This window comes from Drosophila gunungcola, assembly GCF_025200985.1.
Source record: "Drosophila gunungcola strain Sukarami chromosome 3L unlocalized genomic scaffold, Dgunungcola_SK_2 000014F, whole genome shotgun sequence".
NCBI lineage: Eukaryota > Metazoa > Arthropoda > Insecta > Diptera > Drosophilidae > Drosophila > Drosophila gunungcola.
Window position 1 is genome coordinate 1,120,665 of NW_026453182.1, and position 18,152 is coordinate 1,138,816.

Here is an 18,152-nt window from a genome sequence, read left to right on the forward strand (position 1 = left end):
TCTTTAATTTCTTGACTGGTGGCACTGTCACAACTCTCTCGTTACGCTATTATATCGATTGTTTGCAAGGTAAATTTGATCAGCCAATTGAAAAGTTTAGTCTGCACTCATAATGGAAGGGCTTTGGTCCACCCTGGCGTGAACTCTTCGAGAGCCAACGAACAGAAGCAATCGGCAAGTGGTAACGTAATACTCGATCGGAGAGATAAACAAAAGCGAATCAAACTCGATTCAAGACCAAGTGAATCATAAAATCAAATCTGGTTAGTGCTCTACGCACAATGAAGATTGAAATCGTCACCGGAGCATATCGAATAGTCAAACGCAACCGAAATCGATATCCGTATCGAAACGTGGAGCAAGTGCAAGGGCAGATCGTTTCAAAATATCAGCAAAGTTCACTTGGCAGGACAGTGAAGACTCGTCTAAATTTAACCACAATACTGGCGGCTAATTGAAGCTTGGTGTAGGGACTCGGATCTTCATGGAGACAAGCGTTTGAGGGGTCTGATTGTTATTGATATTCTGATCATGGCTTCGCATGCGGTTACGATCATTCGAATGTGCGGTTGCTAAAATCCTGCACCGAAAAAAAATGCATCGAAAAAAAATGAATATTGGTATTATTTTATTTGAAATTAATAACTGCGTTGTATAACAGTAAATAAATTATAATAAGCTTACTGAAAGAACATTTAATTAATAGCCTTAATTCCATCTTTATTTTATATTATTTTATTATTATAAAATAAGCAAATAGATATTTATGTTTTTTAACTGTATGGAACTGATCGTGTTTTACATACATTTTTTTCTGTGTAGCATTGGATACAGACTTATTGGTACTTAACTGAGCAGACCCTAAACAGAACAAACATTTCAGTAATTTCTGTTTTTTGTTTACCAGAGTTTGCACAATATATCTTCGAAGTCGGCTTCATAAGCCAATCAATTCACGTTTTGCCATGAATGTTAAGTTACAATGGTCAACACAATTTAAAACAACCCATTTAGAGGGGGTAAGCTATTCAGTGTTAGGAATAAAGGGGTCTCAATGACACGACCACATCATTATCATGGTTGCCTGCACTTTGTACTAAAATATTAACATCTGTGAAAAATCGTAAGTACGTTTTTAAAAAAAGGCCCAGAAACTGACACAAAATTGTCACGTACAATTAAATCAGCTATTATGAAAAAATATGAAAACATTTATTTGAATAGGAAATAAATAAATTGATTCATATTTACTAGTTTTGTAAAGAGTACAACTTTTTTAAGGTTAAACATTTAAAATTTTAAGTTGGCAGAATAAAAATTATTCGAGTAAACTACTTTTAAAGCTGTAAGCTCTCATCTACCGATAAAATTATCTAATAAAATTGAGAATATTGAATGATTGCTGTTGACAGCAATGCAAACGAAGCTCGCTTGTTCTTTAAGAGTTTTGTTTATTGTGTTTTGACTCCCTCCAGTTATAATTAACTTCGACTTAATGTATACAAAAATAGAAATAATTTTCGGTATCTTCAAGTAGAAACATCGTCTAGCATATTTCTCAATTGAGTTCTCAGCTCAAACATATTGGCCTCGGCTACTACATATGTGTGTAGTAATGAACAAGCAATGAATCATTATTAAATTTTTGCTTGCTTTCGGGAGTTTCTACTGAAGTGGCAACGACATTGATAAAGACAAGGGTACAAGTGAATAAATTTTATAGGGTTGATAAGATCGTTCTCCTAAGACTTCCAAAGCAATTGAACTTTATATATGAAAGTGTCACAAATAAATCTGTAAGAGATAACGCCATAATTGGAGGATCACAAAGACATTGATTTCAAAGTGGGCAGTAGAGTGAAACTAGTCAGCAAGTCATCCAACTATAAATACAGATTACACTGCCAAATCAGAGACACCATTTCACTCCATCAAGTCGAAAGATTGCGCCATGCAATGCAATCTCTCGGATACGTACGGCCATTGGAAAAACGGAACCAAAACAGTCGGCAAACCCGACCAAAATCGCACAGCCAACCGACGGGAACTCAGACAAGTGCGCTTCTCTGGGCTTTTTTTTTTGGCTCGAAATCTTATCACAGCACTGGCTGTCGACTGTTGTTTTTGAGCTTTGCTGGAAATAAAAAGTGCTGGCGATAACATTTAGGCCATTTTTACTGCTGTGTCCCTCCTTTCTGGCCCGCTTTAGTACTCCGGGAGCAGCTAGCTCATCCCGTCCACATATGTCAGTTGTTCGAGTGTCAATCGTAAATTGGAATTGTGTCGAATAGACGAGATGGACTTCTGATGACGCCTGCTGCAAGTATCTCCAAGTGTTTGCTGTGTATCTTTGGCTATATGGGCCACGTATCTACTAGCTCATGTACAGCAATAAACACTTAAAGAAAACTTGGCTAAAGAAAATAGACAAATAATGTTTTACATATTTCTGGAAAAACTTTGATCCACAACTGACTGTAGGTAACATAGAAAACGTTTTGTTATGTTTTTTAAATACCTTTTATTAATCCGTGAAAAGCATTATTATTTTAACAATATATAAAAATAATGGTAGAGTTAAAATTCGAAATTAGGAGAAACTTTAGTTAAACTCTTATTCTACTTTTAGTTCTTCGACCAAAGTATTAACAAAACCTACATTTTCCGTTTTGTTTTGTATTTTAATTTTGGATCACTTAACAGATCAAAAATGATATTAGTTTGGGTTAAGACGGGTTAAATGTTTGATTTGGGCTTAAACTGTTTTCGATTTCAAAAAATGGTTTTAAAAAAATATATATTATTTTGGCATTATCTTGTCTTTTTTTACTGTGTTTTGAGTGTTGATTAACTGCATATTGATTTGTGAAGCGAGCGGGGCGGTTTTGCAGAGTATAGCATTAATGAAAGTCTCACTTGTGCGGAATCCACTGTACACGAGATAATGGCTCCCCCAACACTCTGATAGAGTACCCCATACAAACGCTTGATATATGCGAACATTTTTTTACTTTTTCGCTGTATTGGGTCGCGTTTATCAATGTAACGAGTCGCTGCCGTCCTTTGGCGATGATAAATTGACAGATTGCACTTGTCCAACGTTTTCGTTTAGTACTCCGCCGTTTTAAGATACTGCTGAGGTCACTGTCACTTTAGATGGGAAAAATGTCCGTCCGATTCGATTGATCGCAGACATTCTGAGTTTTACGAGCCCAAAGCCTGAATGAAATTTTTTATGTGAAGTACAGATGAAAGTGATCTTTGCCAGAAAAAGTGTTGATGACTTAAATATGTTATTCGGAAGTGATCTTAACCAGATAAAAGTTCGTGTTATCTACTTGTATATTTATATTTTAATACATTAATAATTTTAGTTATTTTAAGCTTGCTACTTAAGTATAACAAAATTCAAGAGAATAGTTAACCTCGAGCCTTCTTAAATTGTATTTGTTTTCTAATAAACGAAACTGTTAAAAGCGATACAAAATTGTAGCATCAGCACTCGAAAGATACAATCTGACAACATTTACTTGTTGTTCCCATCTTCACACTCTTCAGAAATACAAGTGTAAAAATATATGATAAAGACCCAAATAATCGTAAGATTGTGACAGTTGGCAACATTTTTCGACAGTTAAGGAATACAAAATTGTTTCCTTAAAGATTAAATTATTAAGGGTTTGGTGCTGAGATATAGCTATTTTGTTCTTACAGTTACACTAAGTGTTGGATATCGAAAGAGGGAAATCCCTAAAGATAGAATTAAGTGAAGCCCCATTGAAGCTTGGAATTATAATTTCTGTTAGTTTTCTTTTAGATTTAGTATTTCACATTTGCATGTTTCGTAAACACTTATTAGTTGATTGATATTGACAATCGGGAATCGCCGAGGTAGGGACTTGGGTTGAGGTTGTTAATAAAAAGAGCTGAACCCCGATAAATGCTCACCACGCGAATTACCCGACTTTTAATCAGTTTATTAACGCCTCTTTCTATATTTTGCAGGGGTTTGAAGTCCGCTGGCTTCGGTATGTATTCCACCAAGGAGACAAAGAGCGCGGCAAAGACGCAGAAAAAGGCGCAGAAGGTGAACAAAAAGCAGCAAATAAAGCAGCAGCAGCCATCGTTGCCAAATGGCAATAAAGTCAAATCACCAGCGAATGCCAAGAATACCCAGCCAAATAATAACAATAATCACACTAACATCAACAACAACAATAACAACAATAGCATTATAGTGCCGAATAATAATAGCAAAAGTAGCACGTTGCCTACTAACACGGCGCAGAAATTCCGGGAGCACTACGACGCGGAAAAGCGGAACCAGGGTCTTAAAATGGGCGCCACCACTTTGCCCGGCTACGAAAATGTGCCCAAAATGGAGCGATCCAATAGCTTTTCGTTGCGCAACAAGCTCTCCAAACTCATAAATCATTTGACGGGCAGCAAGGAGAATCTATCGAGGACCGATGACGATGAAGATTCCAGTCGGACACCTTACATATTCACCCGTAGTCGTTCGATGATACAGATGAGGCGGCCAAATCGCCGGAGTTTCATCGAACCGCAATTGGAGCAACTATCGGAGGAAACGGAGAAATCGGGGGATCTCACCTCGCCGGCTTCACCGCGAAAGACCTCTGTGGCCGATTTCCAGGTCAGCTCACCGGTGCTCCTGAGAAGGAGTGAACTTACGGGATCGGTGAGGACCCCGGCACGTCGTCAATCCGCCCAGCCCTTCACCTCGACCCCTTTGGAGGAGGTGCAGTCGCAGGTTCAACGCAAGGGCTCGCTGATGTCGCTCAATCAAACGGAACCCACCACCAATCCCCAGCTCAATTTCCAGAAAAGACGATCCAACACGCTTATAGCTTCCTTTAAGAGCACCTTTTCGGGACTTACCAGCGGTGGTGGTGGGGCCGAGAAAAAGGAGAAGATGAATCCCAAGTGGAGCGCCTCCCTGCAATCCCTGCAGGCCATCGACAATATGGTCAGCTATGCCAACATGTCCTTCATCGACTACGACAAGTTCAATGGCTATGAGAAGCAGCTGGAGCGGCAGCAGTCGCTGATGAGTTTGGCGGAGCAGCCGGTGCCCACCGCCACCCAGCTGCCACTGCCTCCTTCGGCCTTGGCCCACTCGCATTCGCCCTCGCCGCTGGGTGAACCGCCTCGCACACCCGTCCACCTGAACTCCTCCTTGGACGAGTCGGTCAGGACGGTGGTGATGCGCCGCAAGAGGAGCAAGGCCTCCTTGGAGGGCAGGAGCAAGACCTCCCTGGAGGGCAGGAGCAGCATGGCCAGCCTGAACAGTGCCTACAATCTGGACACCGACTACGAGCACAATCTGGACCGAGTGCACAATGTCTATCGGGAGAGCTTGGACTCACGGACACTGGAGCTGCTGAATCCTGCGATCACGGAACTCATTCATCCAGGACCAGGCGGTCCTGTTCGATGCCCTGAATCTGGAGGATGGATCGGTGGCGCGACGGTGCGCCTTGTGTTCGAAACGCGTTGGCCGGAGTGGAAGCATGCGGCAGCAGGAGCGGGATGCCGTGGACGGGCGAGGGAATCCAATAAAACAGGTGAGTTCAAACGCTTTTCTTAGTCAAAAAAGAAGTTGTTTTTATATTTACCTATCAGATTAAATTTCGATACACTCCCTATATCTTCTAAGGATTGATTTAAAGAACCCTACAATTACTGAAGACTAAAAGTGACTTAGCTTAGAACCTTTTGTTTGTTTGGTGCTCTTATCATTGCACTTATAAAACTCTTACATCGAATCAATAATATATGACTCAATATTATATGACTTCTGGCCATGGCTTACCGATAAATGTAGGGTTTTTCTCAGAATGTTCAACTGTTTCGTTGAACCCCTTCAATATACTCCGGAAGTTCCATGTGGTTCATAGAGGAAATTCGTCTTAAAGCGTCATCGTTTTGGTTCAACAGCTCATGGACTTTTTTTAATCGCATAAGTGAGTGTAATATTTGCATTTCTACGTAGGTTGTGTGTAGCTGCCCAGTTTAACTGTTGTATGCACCAGTTCTTCAACAACACCAATAGTTGCCATAATAAACTTCTTTAAAAGGAAATTTCATTCTTGTGAAAGGTATCTATTATTATAGCTTGGCAAAGGTTGCAATCTTAAAAAGCTTGTCAATGATCTAAGAAAATGTAAAATTGAAAAGGTTTAACTGACTGTTTAAATCATTTATAAAAATAACAACGAACAAACAAAGCTCAGACTTAAATTCATCAAACCTACAAAAAAAAACCACTAACCAAGTTTCTCAATTTATACTGTTTGCCTATCTGTTTGCACCCACTCTCAGTTTAACATTTAAAGAGATTAAAATGTTTATAGTAAATAAATATTTTTTACTATCATTAGAAATGCAAAACGACTGGCTTGACAATATTTGAATATCAGTAAAACAGCAGTTTTCCGTAATATTTTAGTTTAAAAATTTAGCTTAAAGAAAACAAAAATATATTATTTTAATCTGTTAGGTAGTGTTTTTTGTATATATGTCAAATTTCACAAGTATTTCCCGAATGCACAAAAAAGCTTGTATTGATGGCGAAGTCTTAACTATTTGTATTTGCCGAAATTTGGACGTTAATAGTGAAAGTAATGAAACAGTTAGTGTATAGTAGAGCGACAATTGACCCTTGCGAACTTCATTTGATTGCGTATAAAAACTAATTTGTTCTTAAATCGATCTAAGTATAAAGAAATATGTGGATGTGGTTATTCGGCGATTGCGATTGTTTGCCCCGTTGCTCCACTTTTACTGCGGGTAGTCGGTGTCGCCCTTCGAATAGTGTATGCAGGCCAAAACGGTATCCAGCAGATACAGTGCGCCCTCGATGACGCACAGCGATCCCATGGCAATGCCCACTTGGCGCTCCGAGTTTACGTACAGGAATCCCTCGTCGGACATATAACCCTTCCAGTAGTGCAGGGCCACTCCACCCACGGCGATCCACATGATGCAGCCAACCACGTTCATGATGGTGTCACAGAGCTCTCTGCAAAAAATATTAACAGAATCGCAATAAGTTTTAAATCTTAAGAGGTCCTAAGACAAATTTAGAAAGTTTAACAGTTGAATTGTAGAATATTTATAGGGTTGCTTAATGACACAACTTTCAAAACTTGTTGTGACTGATTTATATGTGGCAGTATTTAAAGCTACTTTTATTGTGACTATGAGAAGATATGTGTTCTGAAGAGCCCCTAAGCAAATTCCATTACGTTTTGGCTAGAAGTGGCCATGGGCAAATGTGATAACCCTTGGCTTGCTATGCTTTACTCTGATGATTTCTCAATGCTCCATTCACTTACCCCTTATGCTTGGTGGTGCCAAATGCGAAGGCAATCGTGTGGCATCCAGTGTAAATCAAAAATCCAACCATCACTCCCGAGGCTACGATTTCCGCATCGGCGCTCTTCTCCTCGTTCAAGTTCCAAGTGCCGCCGATGCCCAGGAATTCGCCGCCATCGCCCCAACGGTACAGGAAGATGATAACCAGGTTGATGATCTGCAGAAAAATGGGACGCAGGAGAGCAATGAGGTCATGTATTCCGCGAGTGAATCACATTCCAGCCACGCCTCGCCGTACACCACGGCGTATGAGTAACATTGCTAATACGCCAGGACTGATAAAACGCGCGCTTATCAGCCAAGTTATTGCGACTACACAGGCTGTTGCTCAATTCGTGAAGGGAGTTGGTAAAATAAAACCCAAAACTTACCAGCTTCAGGGCCTTGATGAATATAGAACCGATCGTCTCCACGGACACCATTTTGCACTAGACGCTGATTTTGTTTTCGTTTGGCTGGAATTAGTGGACACACTTTAGTTTACATTAACCTATAAAAAAGCCTCTTAATCAGTGGGCACTCACAATCTTTTCTGTAATTTTCACGCGGAAACTACAACAAATGATTCGTGTTCGTATCGTTGTCGTTCGACGACTAAACTGAAAATATCACTGAAAGGCAACCTGTTGCTCGCATAGGCGCTGTATTGTAGCCAAGAATTTTGTAGCTTTTGCAATCTGAGCATACACGGTCAGCGATAAGATAAGGCATTCGACGATACGATAACAGGTGCTATTCGAAATGGGTTACTAATTTGTTGACGGTTCCCCCGGGGGCGGTAAAAAAAAAACCTAGATGCGCATGCGCCAGTGAGCCCCACCCGCGTATCTTATCGTGGTTCGTCGCCTTACATCGCGATATCAGGTGCTCCGATTTGCTGGTTCTCGCAGCATTATTAAACATTATTCATGGCGGCCACAAAGCCACAAAAGTGGAAAACAAAGCTTGGGGCTATCGAGAGGCCGGAAACAGTTTTTCTTTCGTCACCAGTGGATTTTTGAAATACTTTGGGGTGAGCCATTGGCCTGGCATTCCCCCCGATAACGACGATTCCCCCTTAATGCTTGTAATGCATCCCCAAAACCTTGAAAATCCACTGACCTTGTCGCATTTCGATGATCGATAGCCCACTTTGATTATATGCATTCTCCTCGCCACTGATTGAAAAGTCTCACACCCAAGTCACTGGAACTAATCTGCATTTCAATTAACTCAACCCTAGCACAATAATCATAGCTGTGTGGCCCATGTTCAAGATTTCGAATCAATTGGAACATCACAATGCTAAATGATAGCGACAATTGCCGAGAGTGAAACCTCGTTTGCGGTTGGCATGTGGGACCCCATATAACTACTTATTATAGTAAAACGGGGAGTAATTGCTTTTTGCAAGCTGTGAATGAATGGGTGGTTTTTATGAATTATTTAAAAATATTTTACGAGCACATTATCGTTCGATCGTATACTAACACATGTTAAGCTAACTTTTCTTGTTTTTAAATTTAGTTGTTCAACATTAAATATTTGAAATTGCAATGTAGTTAAATATATTTTGTAAAACTTTAAACATTAATTGTTTTTTCTTTTTGTTGTTGTTTTTCGAAAAAAATGTACTGCACACTTTGCACCTTGTACATTCTGTTTTATATTTATAAGCACCATTACATTTTACATGTATAAATCATAAGTTGGGAACATGAAACAAAAATATGACATCACACCTCGCCAAGAGGTTTTTTTACGACCTGTCATTGAGTAGCAAGTATACACACAGATCCACGAGTACTATATATAAACAAGTATAATTTAGGTTTTTTTTATTTTTTAATTTAATTTTTTTAATTTTTGCTCGTTTAACTAAATGGAAAGCCTTTTAAAAGCTAAATTACAAACCAATCTCTTAAATATATCAAGGTTATTTTCATATATTCGGCTTTTTGAAAACAATAAAGTTAATAATGTTTTTCATATGTTTATTTTGGCACTACTCTGTTTAAAAGTGATTAATAAGCATCAAAAGTTATGTATTTTTATGTTGATTGTAATGGCTTGACCAAATCCAAAAGATGATAAGATTAGAGTCAGAAATTAAATGTTTAATAGGGAATAAAGAAACCTGTGAGTGCATATTTAAGTATCCAGTATCCAGATATAGCTTTGCATTGCATTTCCAATGCAAATTGCCTTGGGGCCTGAAAAAGTAAGGAATTTCTTCCAAATCAAGGCCAGAGGTTGCAGTGTTCTTTCTTTAGGATTCTTTGTAGCCGATCCCCTTTCAATTCTTCCCGTTTCTCGTATCGAATCTCCACGGAGTACCAAAAAAAGTCTTTAATTTTGGAATTTGTCTCCTCTGCGTTCGCTGCCGATGAATCATTTGGTAGAGAGAAAAGAGCAGAGAGTTGCGGCAGAACAACAAAAACCGGCATGCAACTGCCACCAACACAAGTGCAGCTCTTATTTGGAGCCCTCTCTCTCCGTTTATGGGGAATAGAGCGAGATAGAAGTGAGAGTTGACTATATAGCTACCAGCTTTTGTGTGCCAATTGGCGTAAACTAAACATTATTAAAAGTGATGAGACATACATTACATTACTTATATTGGCTTATATACTCAAATTACAATTCCAAGGGTCACTTGCATTTCAATAAAATATTTAGGTTTTACAAAATATATTTGTAAAAGCTTTTATAAGCTTCCGAACATTTTAAACTAGTAATTCACGAGTTTCCCGTTAATATAATAATTTAAATAATAATTTGGGTAATAAAAAAAAATGTACGGTTGCAAGTTTCACTTTCAAGCTCACAACTTCTGACATAAAATAATAGGTAATGGTAACAAATACAGCCAAAATATTAATTATTAATTATCAATGAAATAGAAAAGAGTCTGCTAAAAAACTACCCGCAACATACCCAGAGTTTGCTAAAAAATAGCCAATTTGGTAGTTCTCCAACTAAACCGTTCTTTCGAGCGGGTGTTGTACCAATCACACTTTGAGAGCGTCACTTAACATTGCAGAACATTACAGCTATGTAAACTGTATCTCAAGACGAGAGTATTTAACAGATACTCGCGAACACATCTGTAAGTTACGTATGATTATTTGCACACCTTTTGGAGCACTTACCTGCCATATTTGGACTACCTGGCGTCAATGAGGTGTGACAGCGATTTGGTAATGAGATTGTCGAACCGCTCTCTGTGGGCGGACTTAAATTAATTGGCAGACATTCGAGAAGTGACTCAGAAAATTGTAGATAAGCAAATGGCAGCAGAGCTTTTCGATTTTGTTTTGATTATTATTTGATTTCGCCTCTTCTTCTTTCGCCGGCTGCGTTGTTGCTATTTTATGAATGAAAGTTCCGTTTGTTTACCTTTGCGCTTTTGAGCGTGCGCACGAATCTTTCTCTCTTCCGAAGAGCGAGATAAAGAGAAAAAGAGAGAGTGAAAAGTGAGAGTAAAGAGTGTGGGTGAGATGCTTATCACTCGAGTTCAAAGAACACACACTATCGCAAATAAAAAGTTTTCGCCACTTTAAAAATAGCGGTAAACTCATGTGCTGCACCACTGAAAACTTGAAGAGATTTACGAGTTATGTATTTAGCAAGTCGGTCGACTTTCAATTAATTGAAATGTGTTTTTGAACAAACAATATATTCAACCCCGCTATTTACTGTCAACTTTGAAATTGACGAAAATGTATTTGGCCATCATTTTATGACATTTGCTCAACGCTTGCATTCATATTCATAGAATTATAGACATACAATCCCACAGCGGCGGTAAACAAAATAAAAATTTTCTGATACAAAAGTATAAAATGACATTGGAAATGCGATCTTTCCAAAACAATTTAGATTCGGATATGTTTTTTTAGTATTTTCATACGTTTTAGAGAATTGAGTAATGAAAAAATGGTTTGTTACTTTTCAGAATTTAAAATGGTTTTTTTGGTATATTTAATTCAGTAAAGATGTAATAATTTTGTTAGACTAGTACATTATTTCTTTTATTAAATTTAAATTTAAATTATTCTTTCGAATGGGTTACAATTCTCTTCAAAATGGGCGGAAAAAGAGATTACATTACAGATTTCAAGTTTAAATTTTACTTCTAGAAGTAACAAAAATCATCGCCATGACATTTGAAAAATGTTAAAATATCAGGGACTATAAATTTGTGGCTTTGGTTCTATTCTTTCAACCTCAACTGTGCCAGTACAGTCATAGACCTGTGAGTGGGAGCGGGTAGATGGGTGCCTTGTTTAACCAGACCGACTGCCGAACCCCATCTTCGTGTCGTTATCCTTATCAGGCGAGTGTGTGGCAGGCTTCTCTGCTGCCTTCGGGGTCCTTTAAACGAGCGGATGTCTTCGCAGTCGCCTCAGTTCGTCGGCAGCCGTCCCACAGTGCGGATGACCCAAAGCGGACCGCCGACCTCCGACCTTTGACATCAAAAGTTCGGTCGCGTTCGCAATTTTTGCCGCGCTGTCATCGCGATTTTGAACGCTTTCGAACCGTTCTGTGTTTTGTTAGTGCCGTAATTCCGAGGATAGGATACAAAAAAAAAAAAACAGAGTAAAAAAGGCATCAAGAGTTACATGACTAAATAAAGTAAAGCCTCCTCGTTCAATAACAAATCAATCGAAATATGTATACCCGCTTTGCTGGATGCACCCACGGTAAACAAGAGCTCCTACATACTATCGTTGTTTGTCTGCAAAAATAGGATTCGTTACCAACTCGATTTTTAGCATACAGTGCGTTTCGACACTGAGTGCCACTAGACGCAGCAAAATTTGCATAAAGTGTGGGATTAATCGCAAAACCCGCACTTCTAAATGTGTTGCTAAGCAGTAAACCATTTCCCAACTAAGGAGATCAGGTCTTGCTTTATTGTGGTTCTTTTAGTTAGGATAGTCTTTGGGCTGAATAAATTTAAACCACTTCAAATTGTAACAACTTTGTTTATTATTTAAATTTTATTTCAATTATAAGACAGTGTTGTCGGTTCAAAATTTTTAATGCATTCAGGAAAAAAATTAGTTTTAGGAAAGTTTTCCTTTTTCTGTACATGGCCTTATGAACCTTTCATATATATTAAGGAAAACAATACCCTAAAAATGACTTAGTTAATTTAAAGGGTAATGCTTTTCTTAATATATCTGGCAGGCGCACCAAAAAAATTTGTTTTCCGTGTGTAGGAAATCATTTCATTCTTAAAATTCAAACTACCTTATTTACAAAACTGCAAGAGTTAGAGATAACAAGGTCTTAAAGGAAATTTTAGATATACGCAATGTGTTTTAATTGGTGTTAAATTGTTTTTTATCGAAATGCGGCTTTTAATTCTGAATCGCACTGTAAGATACCAATAGATATGTCACTTATCCTTGTTTGAAGCCATTCGAATGTTGTCCTTGATTCTGACGTTTGTTTGGATGACTTTAAAAGGTCATAGATAGATAGATAGATAGATAGAAAAGAGCGTAAATTGTCAAATGCTTATTCGGCTTAAACTGTCTGACTTTTATAGAAACAACGAATTTATTTGTTTACATTCCGACACGGAAATGTGTTATCTTTTCGCAGAACAACTTGCATTCTATTTTAATGACCAAGAGAAGAGTGAAGGTGGTGGAATTGTGGCCATAAAAATTCAATGAAAGCATTTATTTCAATGGCTTTCATTCTTAATGAATGTTATGGACTGCATTTCGTTCACATTTAAACAGTTGAACCATTTAGTAAATGGGCTTGCTATAAGCATATGGTAATTGAATCGTTTCGAGCATTTGTAGTGATTATTTCTTACAAATGAAACTTTATGTGAGTCTGTGATAATATTGAAATTATTACAGCTTTTTGTTTAAATTTAATTGTTATTTGGCTTTTGTTTACTTTCATATAAGTTACTGCTCTTAGTTATTATCAATTTTTGACTTAATCACATCGTAAAATAAATAAATAAATCCTCCTTGTAAGGAACGAACCGAGTAACGATTTAAAAAGAAAAAACAACATGTTTACAACTTAAATAAATGCAAGCAAGGCGTTCAATCAAAAAAATATGTATAAAAAACTGTTAAAATTGGTCTTGTTTCCTAATAGTCGAAGCTTTTGTACTTATGTGAATTTAAAATCTTAAATTCTTCCGTGCCTTGTAGGTATTAAATTCCGTCTACCATTATATCTCCTCAAAGCTGTGGATTAATGTTTGCCTCCACAAGGAACTGCTCTCGGCATTTATTTCTGTGCGACAGAGATTTGTGAATTTGTAATGCTTAACATACTTTCGGGCATAAGAAGATCTAGATAAACGTAATCATGGCGGAGCGTTTTCTTTATTGGAAACACAAAAGCGGGTGGGCGGCCATGCCTCCTGCCATTGGGCAGGCATCTTTTTTGGCCCTCTTCGGAGCCTTCAAATATGCATAAACTAATTTTGGCTTATGCAACATACTTCTCGGCCAGGCCACGGCATCGATGCTGCTGCTCCTCATCCTCCCCTGCTGTAATATTCATTACCTAGTCAGCCAGCCCATATGTGCGCTTCCCGTTCGCCGCTGAAACATTTAAATGCTAATAAATTTCGTTTATGGGCGAGAGCCGTGCTGGACGTTCGTGCACTTGGAAAAATTAAGGTTTTGTTTTAGGAATAAAATACGGAATATTTTGGTATTAAACACAATGGAAGATTAACGTAGTTTTTCTATATATATTTTTGGGTAACTATGGTTAATATATTTCAAATAAGGACAGTTGAAATTATATTTTAATACTGTACCATTTGAATACAAATTTTAAAGTAATTTGGAATGGAACCTAATACTATATCTTATTTGCACATGTTTAGCATAATTCAAAAGAATCTTTGATAAGGATTTGGTTCCTAAACAATAAAACGTACCTTTAGTGTTTAGTGCTGTGAGGAAACGAAGGTATTTTTAATCTTAATTCTTAAATGCGTAACCCTAGTTTGGCATCTACCAGAGGTCAAGAAGGGGACATGAAATGTAATTCTTTTAAGTGTAGAAACTGGGACTGGTCTCCGATGACGTTCGTGCTAGGCACTCGTGACGTCCAGGCCCAAAAAAAAAAAAAAAAGGTGCAAAGTCAGGTGGGAACGGGAAGGAACTGAGCTCCTGCTTGAGAAATCCTCCGCGTTGCCAGAAGAAGAAATGGCCACGGAAAATGATTTATGGCTGCCAGCTCTGGCTAAGGCTGCAAGCCAATTCCATTCCTTGGTTTGTTTGGTCATCCGCTGCCTGCTCGCCGGATGTGGGGGCCAACACAAATAGCTCCAAGATTTGTCGAATGCGTCGGCTGCTGAATATTTGGTATATTGTCTATGGAGTATGGTTTGTTTGTGCGTGGTGCCTTGGAGCGTCATAAATCAATTTTAATGTGAAAATTATTGCCGCATACTTTTGGGTTGTTGTCGGGAATTTTTCATAAACAAAACACAACAGGAATTTGTGTAAACAGGAATGGGGAAGGATCCCTAGCCATTTTGACAAACATGTGACACCTTAAATCTATAGCGTTTTAAGGCTAGGCTAGGATAATGTTACTTTATAAAAAGCTTTTTTTTTTTTTTTGGGCATTTGACAGCCAATAAATTATAGCATTATATATTTGTAATGTTTGTTTTCCCAAGCATTTGATTTAATATTTGATTGCTTAAATTTAATTAGACATAATTATGCTGATATTTATATGCTCTTACGAACAATTACCTAATGACTGATCATTAATTTTAATTTCACATAATCAGCGTTCTTTACTCATGTTAAAATTTTTTTCGTTTCAGGTAATTGAACGATTTTATCTTCGCAATGATGCCTTAAGTTTGCAAATGTAAGTTTTAAGACCTTGACAAATTATCTGCTTATTTACGAGCCCAAATTTCCTCTTAAGATAACAGAGAAAACTCGATGCAAAGTTTGCAACGGAAGCCTGTCGCCTTTGAGCATTTTCTTTTCGGCCTCTTTAGGGAAAATTATTGCTTTTCCCTTCCTTTTGGCCAGAAAAACAAATATCCAGAGTTCAGGGCCTTAGAAAACTTTAATGAATGCACCCGTATTTCTGCAAAATAAAGAACACTTTTGACTGAACCGTTGACTTTGTAGAAATATGAGTTAAAATTTAATTTGTTCATAATACTTGTGTTTAATTAAGTTAAAAAAGTGTTGCTTTAAGTTCCCACCACATATTCTTGAGTGAATTTTCTCCAACAAGCTCCGGATGAAGTTTCGTCTATTTTTGTCTTCTTATCTTGTACATTTTTATCTTCTGCTGAGACTTTCAATTTCCACGTACGTGGCACCTGAAGTTTTCTGCGTGCGCGGCTAAAAACAAACTTAAATTTAACGTGTCAAAAGTTTATGAGCTTCAATTCAAGAACTCAGAAATGTGAAAGCGGAATTACAGTAGAAATAAATTGGCATTAAATATATTTCAGCAATATCACAAGTCGAATTTTAGATAAGGAGCTAAACTTATTTTGATAAATTGCTGTGCGCGGCATGTATTTTCTTCAAATGAAATAAAATGCGTTCTTTTTATTAGTGCAAGACAAAAATATAAAACTAAAAATAAATACTTTCATTAACGATTGCAAGTTGAACAATTTTAAGGTCCCCCCTTAAAGTAGGTACAATTGTCGATTTAAAGGCTCATAGCTAGAAATTTTAAAGAAGAAATAGGTTTTTTGCAATGCAACCTTCGCCACTATTGATTTAAAGAGGCAATGAAATCCCTAAGTTGGCTCCCAACAGAGGGCCCCTTCTGCTGTCTGGAGCAAAGCCATTTCAGAGCTATTTCTTGAATTAATCTCGCCGGAATGCTCCTGGCCCAGCGTGCCACATCCTTCGCAGGGACCCAAACAGACAACGACAGGTGGGCGTTGGGGGGGTGGGGTGGCCAAGTGGCTGCCCAGAAAACCAATTTGGTCATTATCTGAACACATAAATCAAAGTCAGTGCAATTAGCGCCAAGGTAGAAGTCCATTTTAAAATTAATTAAACCGAAAACAAATCCACAAAACGAACCGCACGAAGCCCACACACAGCCGGATCCGGATACGAATCCAGACCCAGAACCGGAGTCGGAAAATAGAGACGGACGGACGAATGGAGGGATGAACGGACGGGGACCGCAAGCCAACAGCACTCATCGCCAAACATGGGACATTGGCAAGTGGAAAACTCTTGGCTGGTTGAATTACAAACAAGCATCAGGAGGGATTTCCCGGGAACTTTGATTGCTCACTATTATTCTGTTGACGAGTGCGCAGAAAAGTGCAATGCAGTCGTATTACATTTAATTTCAAGCGAGCTTTCTAAATATAAACCAATTACATTTGGCTGAATTGATACTAGGAAAATCAACAAACACTATATCAACTTGTTAAATTCGTTTTAAAAGGAACTATAACTTTGCATAATTGCTTCTATAAATAATTAAATCCTTTTTAATAATATGTCCAGCAAAGATATACATTTTAGTTATAGTTACAAGAATTCAAAATCAAGAAAACTAGAAAATTGTATATTCAATTCTACGGAAATGAGCATATTAATCAATGGATACCCAGTTTTTTAAAGTCAATCAGGTATTAGGCTGCAGGAAAAAATACGAACACATTTAATGATGAACGACTGCTTACGCTAACTGAAAGTCATTCAGTCTATTGCCACGTTTCATTTATTTTTGTCTCATCGCATTCGGGGGAAAACTTGACGATTATCTTTCATTTATAATGGCGGCTTCGGCTGGAATTGAAATCTAGTTTTAATCAATATAAATCACCAGTCGGCCCTCGATGGGCGCGTCAGGGGCATAGATTTCGTGTTCGCTGAATGCGAAGTGATTTATGCACTATTGGTGGGTGGCCGTCACTCGCCACCAACCTCCCACCTCCCACCTGCCACCCACCGCCCACCACTCTCACGTAATTACTGCCGGTCCGGTTTGGTTTGGTTCGATGCACTGAGAATAAATCAATACAATACTAGTTGGATTTAGTTACCTCAAATGTATATCGTTTTGACAACACTGAAAAATGCAATTAAGTTAACTATAAGAATTTAACTTAAATGTATGCAAATAAAACCTGTCCGGATGTCCGCATAGTTCACTCATTAATAGCTTAAAAATTTAATTTTTCGTGCTTAAGTACTCAATTTTTGTTTGCGTTAATAAACATTTAATAAATATTCTAAAGCAAGCCACTTTCTTTGTCAAATTAAAAATATTTTTTTATTATTATATTTAAAGTTAAAAGCAAGAAAAGAAGTTTATATATCTTTGCAGCTACTACAAAAATAAAATAACCTACAAAAAGATTATGTTTTGATAATTCCGATTTTATCTTATCAAATGGAAACGTATTTAAAATCAGTAAGACGTCGTCATAATACTAGTAATACATTTAAGACGGCCCTATTGAATGTGATTAATTTTCCTAAATTTACCAAGATTAGACCACATTTCTATATCAGATTTAATTTCTCTTCTATACGGATAAACGTTTATTAGTATATTGACTGAAAGGGGAAAGATATTACTAGTTGAAAATTTACAAATATCCATTTGATATCAGACAAATTTGTAAAATTGCTAACCAATTTTTGACCATGTTTTCTCTCAGTAAGTGGTGTTTTTTCGGTGTGGTCCGGTCCGTCGGTTCTTAATTTGATTTGTGTCCTGGGCGCGGCGTCCGGCGATGCAGGCTCACTCGGCCT

The 18,152-nt window shown here is 37.8% G+C and overlaps 2 protein-coding genes across 2 annotated transcripts in view; one reads left to right on the plus strand and one right to left on the minus strand.

The window, feature by feature from the left end:
- Positions 1 to 18,152, plus strand: part of LOC128260149 (serine/threonine-protein kinase pakA-like) — a 34,686-nt gene that overhangs the window by 3,606 nt on the left and 12,928 nt on the right. The window contains exon 2 of the mRNA XM_052992933.1: positions 4,006 to 5,588. Coding sequence (XP_052848893.1) covers positions 4,031 to 5,588 — 1,558 coding nt within the window. The 5' untranslated portion in view covers positions 4,006 to 4,030. The remainder of the gene's footprint in view (positions 1 to 4,005; positions 5,589 to 18,152) is intronic.
- On the minus strand, positions 6,371 to 8,071 carry LOC128260156 (protein snakeskin). Its single transcript, XM_052992941.1, has 4 exons — positions 7,926 to 8,071; positions 7,773 to 7,856; positions 7,362 to 7,558; positions 6,371 to 7,045 (listed from the first exon to the last, which is right to left on the minus strand). Exons 2-4 carry the CDS (start codon positions 7,821 to 7,823, stop codon positions 6,805 to 6,807), a joined length of 489 nt encoding a protein of 162 aa, XP_052848901.1. The 5' UTR covers positions 7,824 to 7,856; positions 7,926 to 8,071; the 3' UTR covers positions 6,371 to 6,804.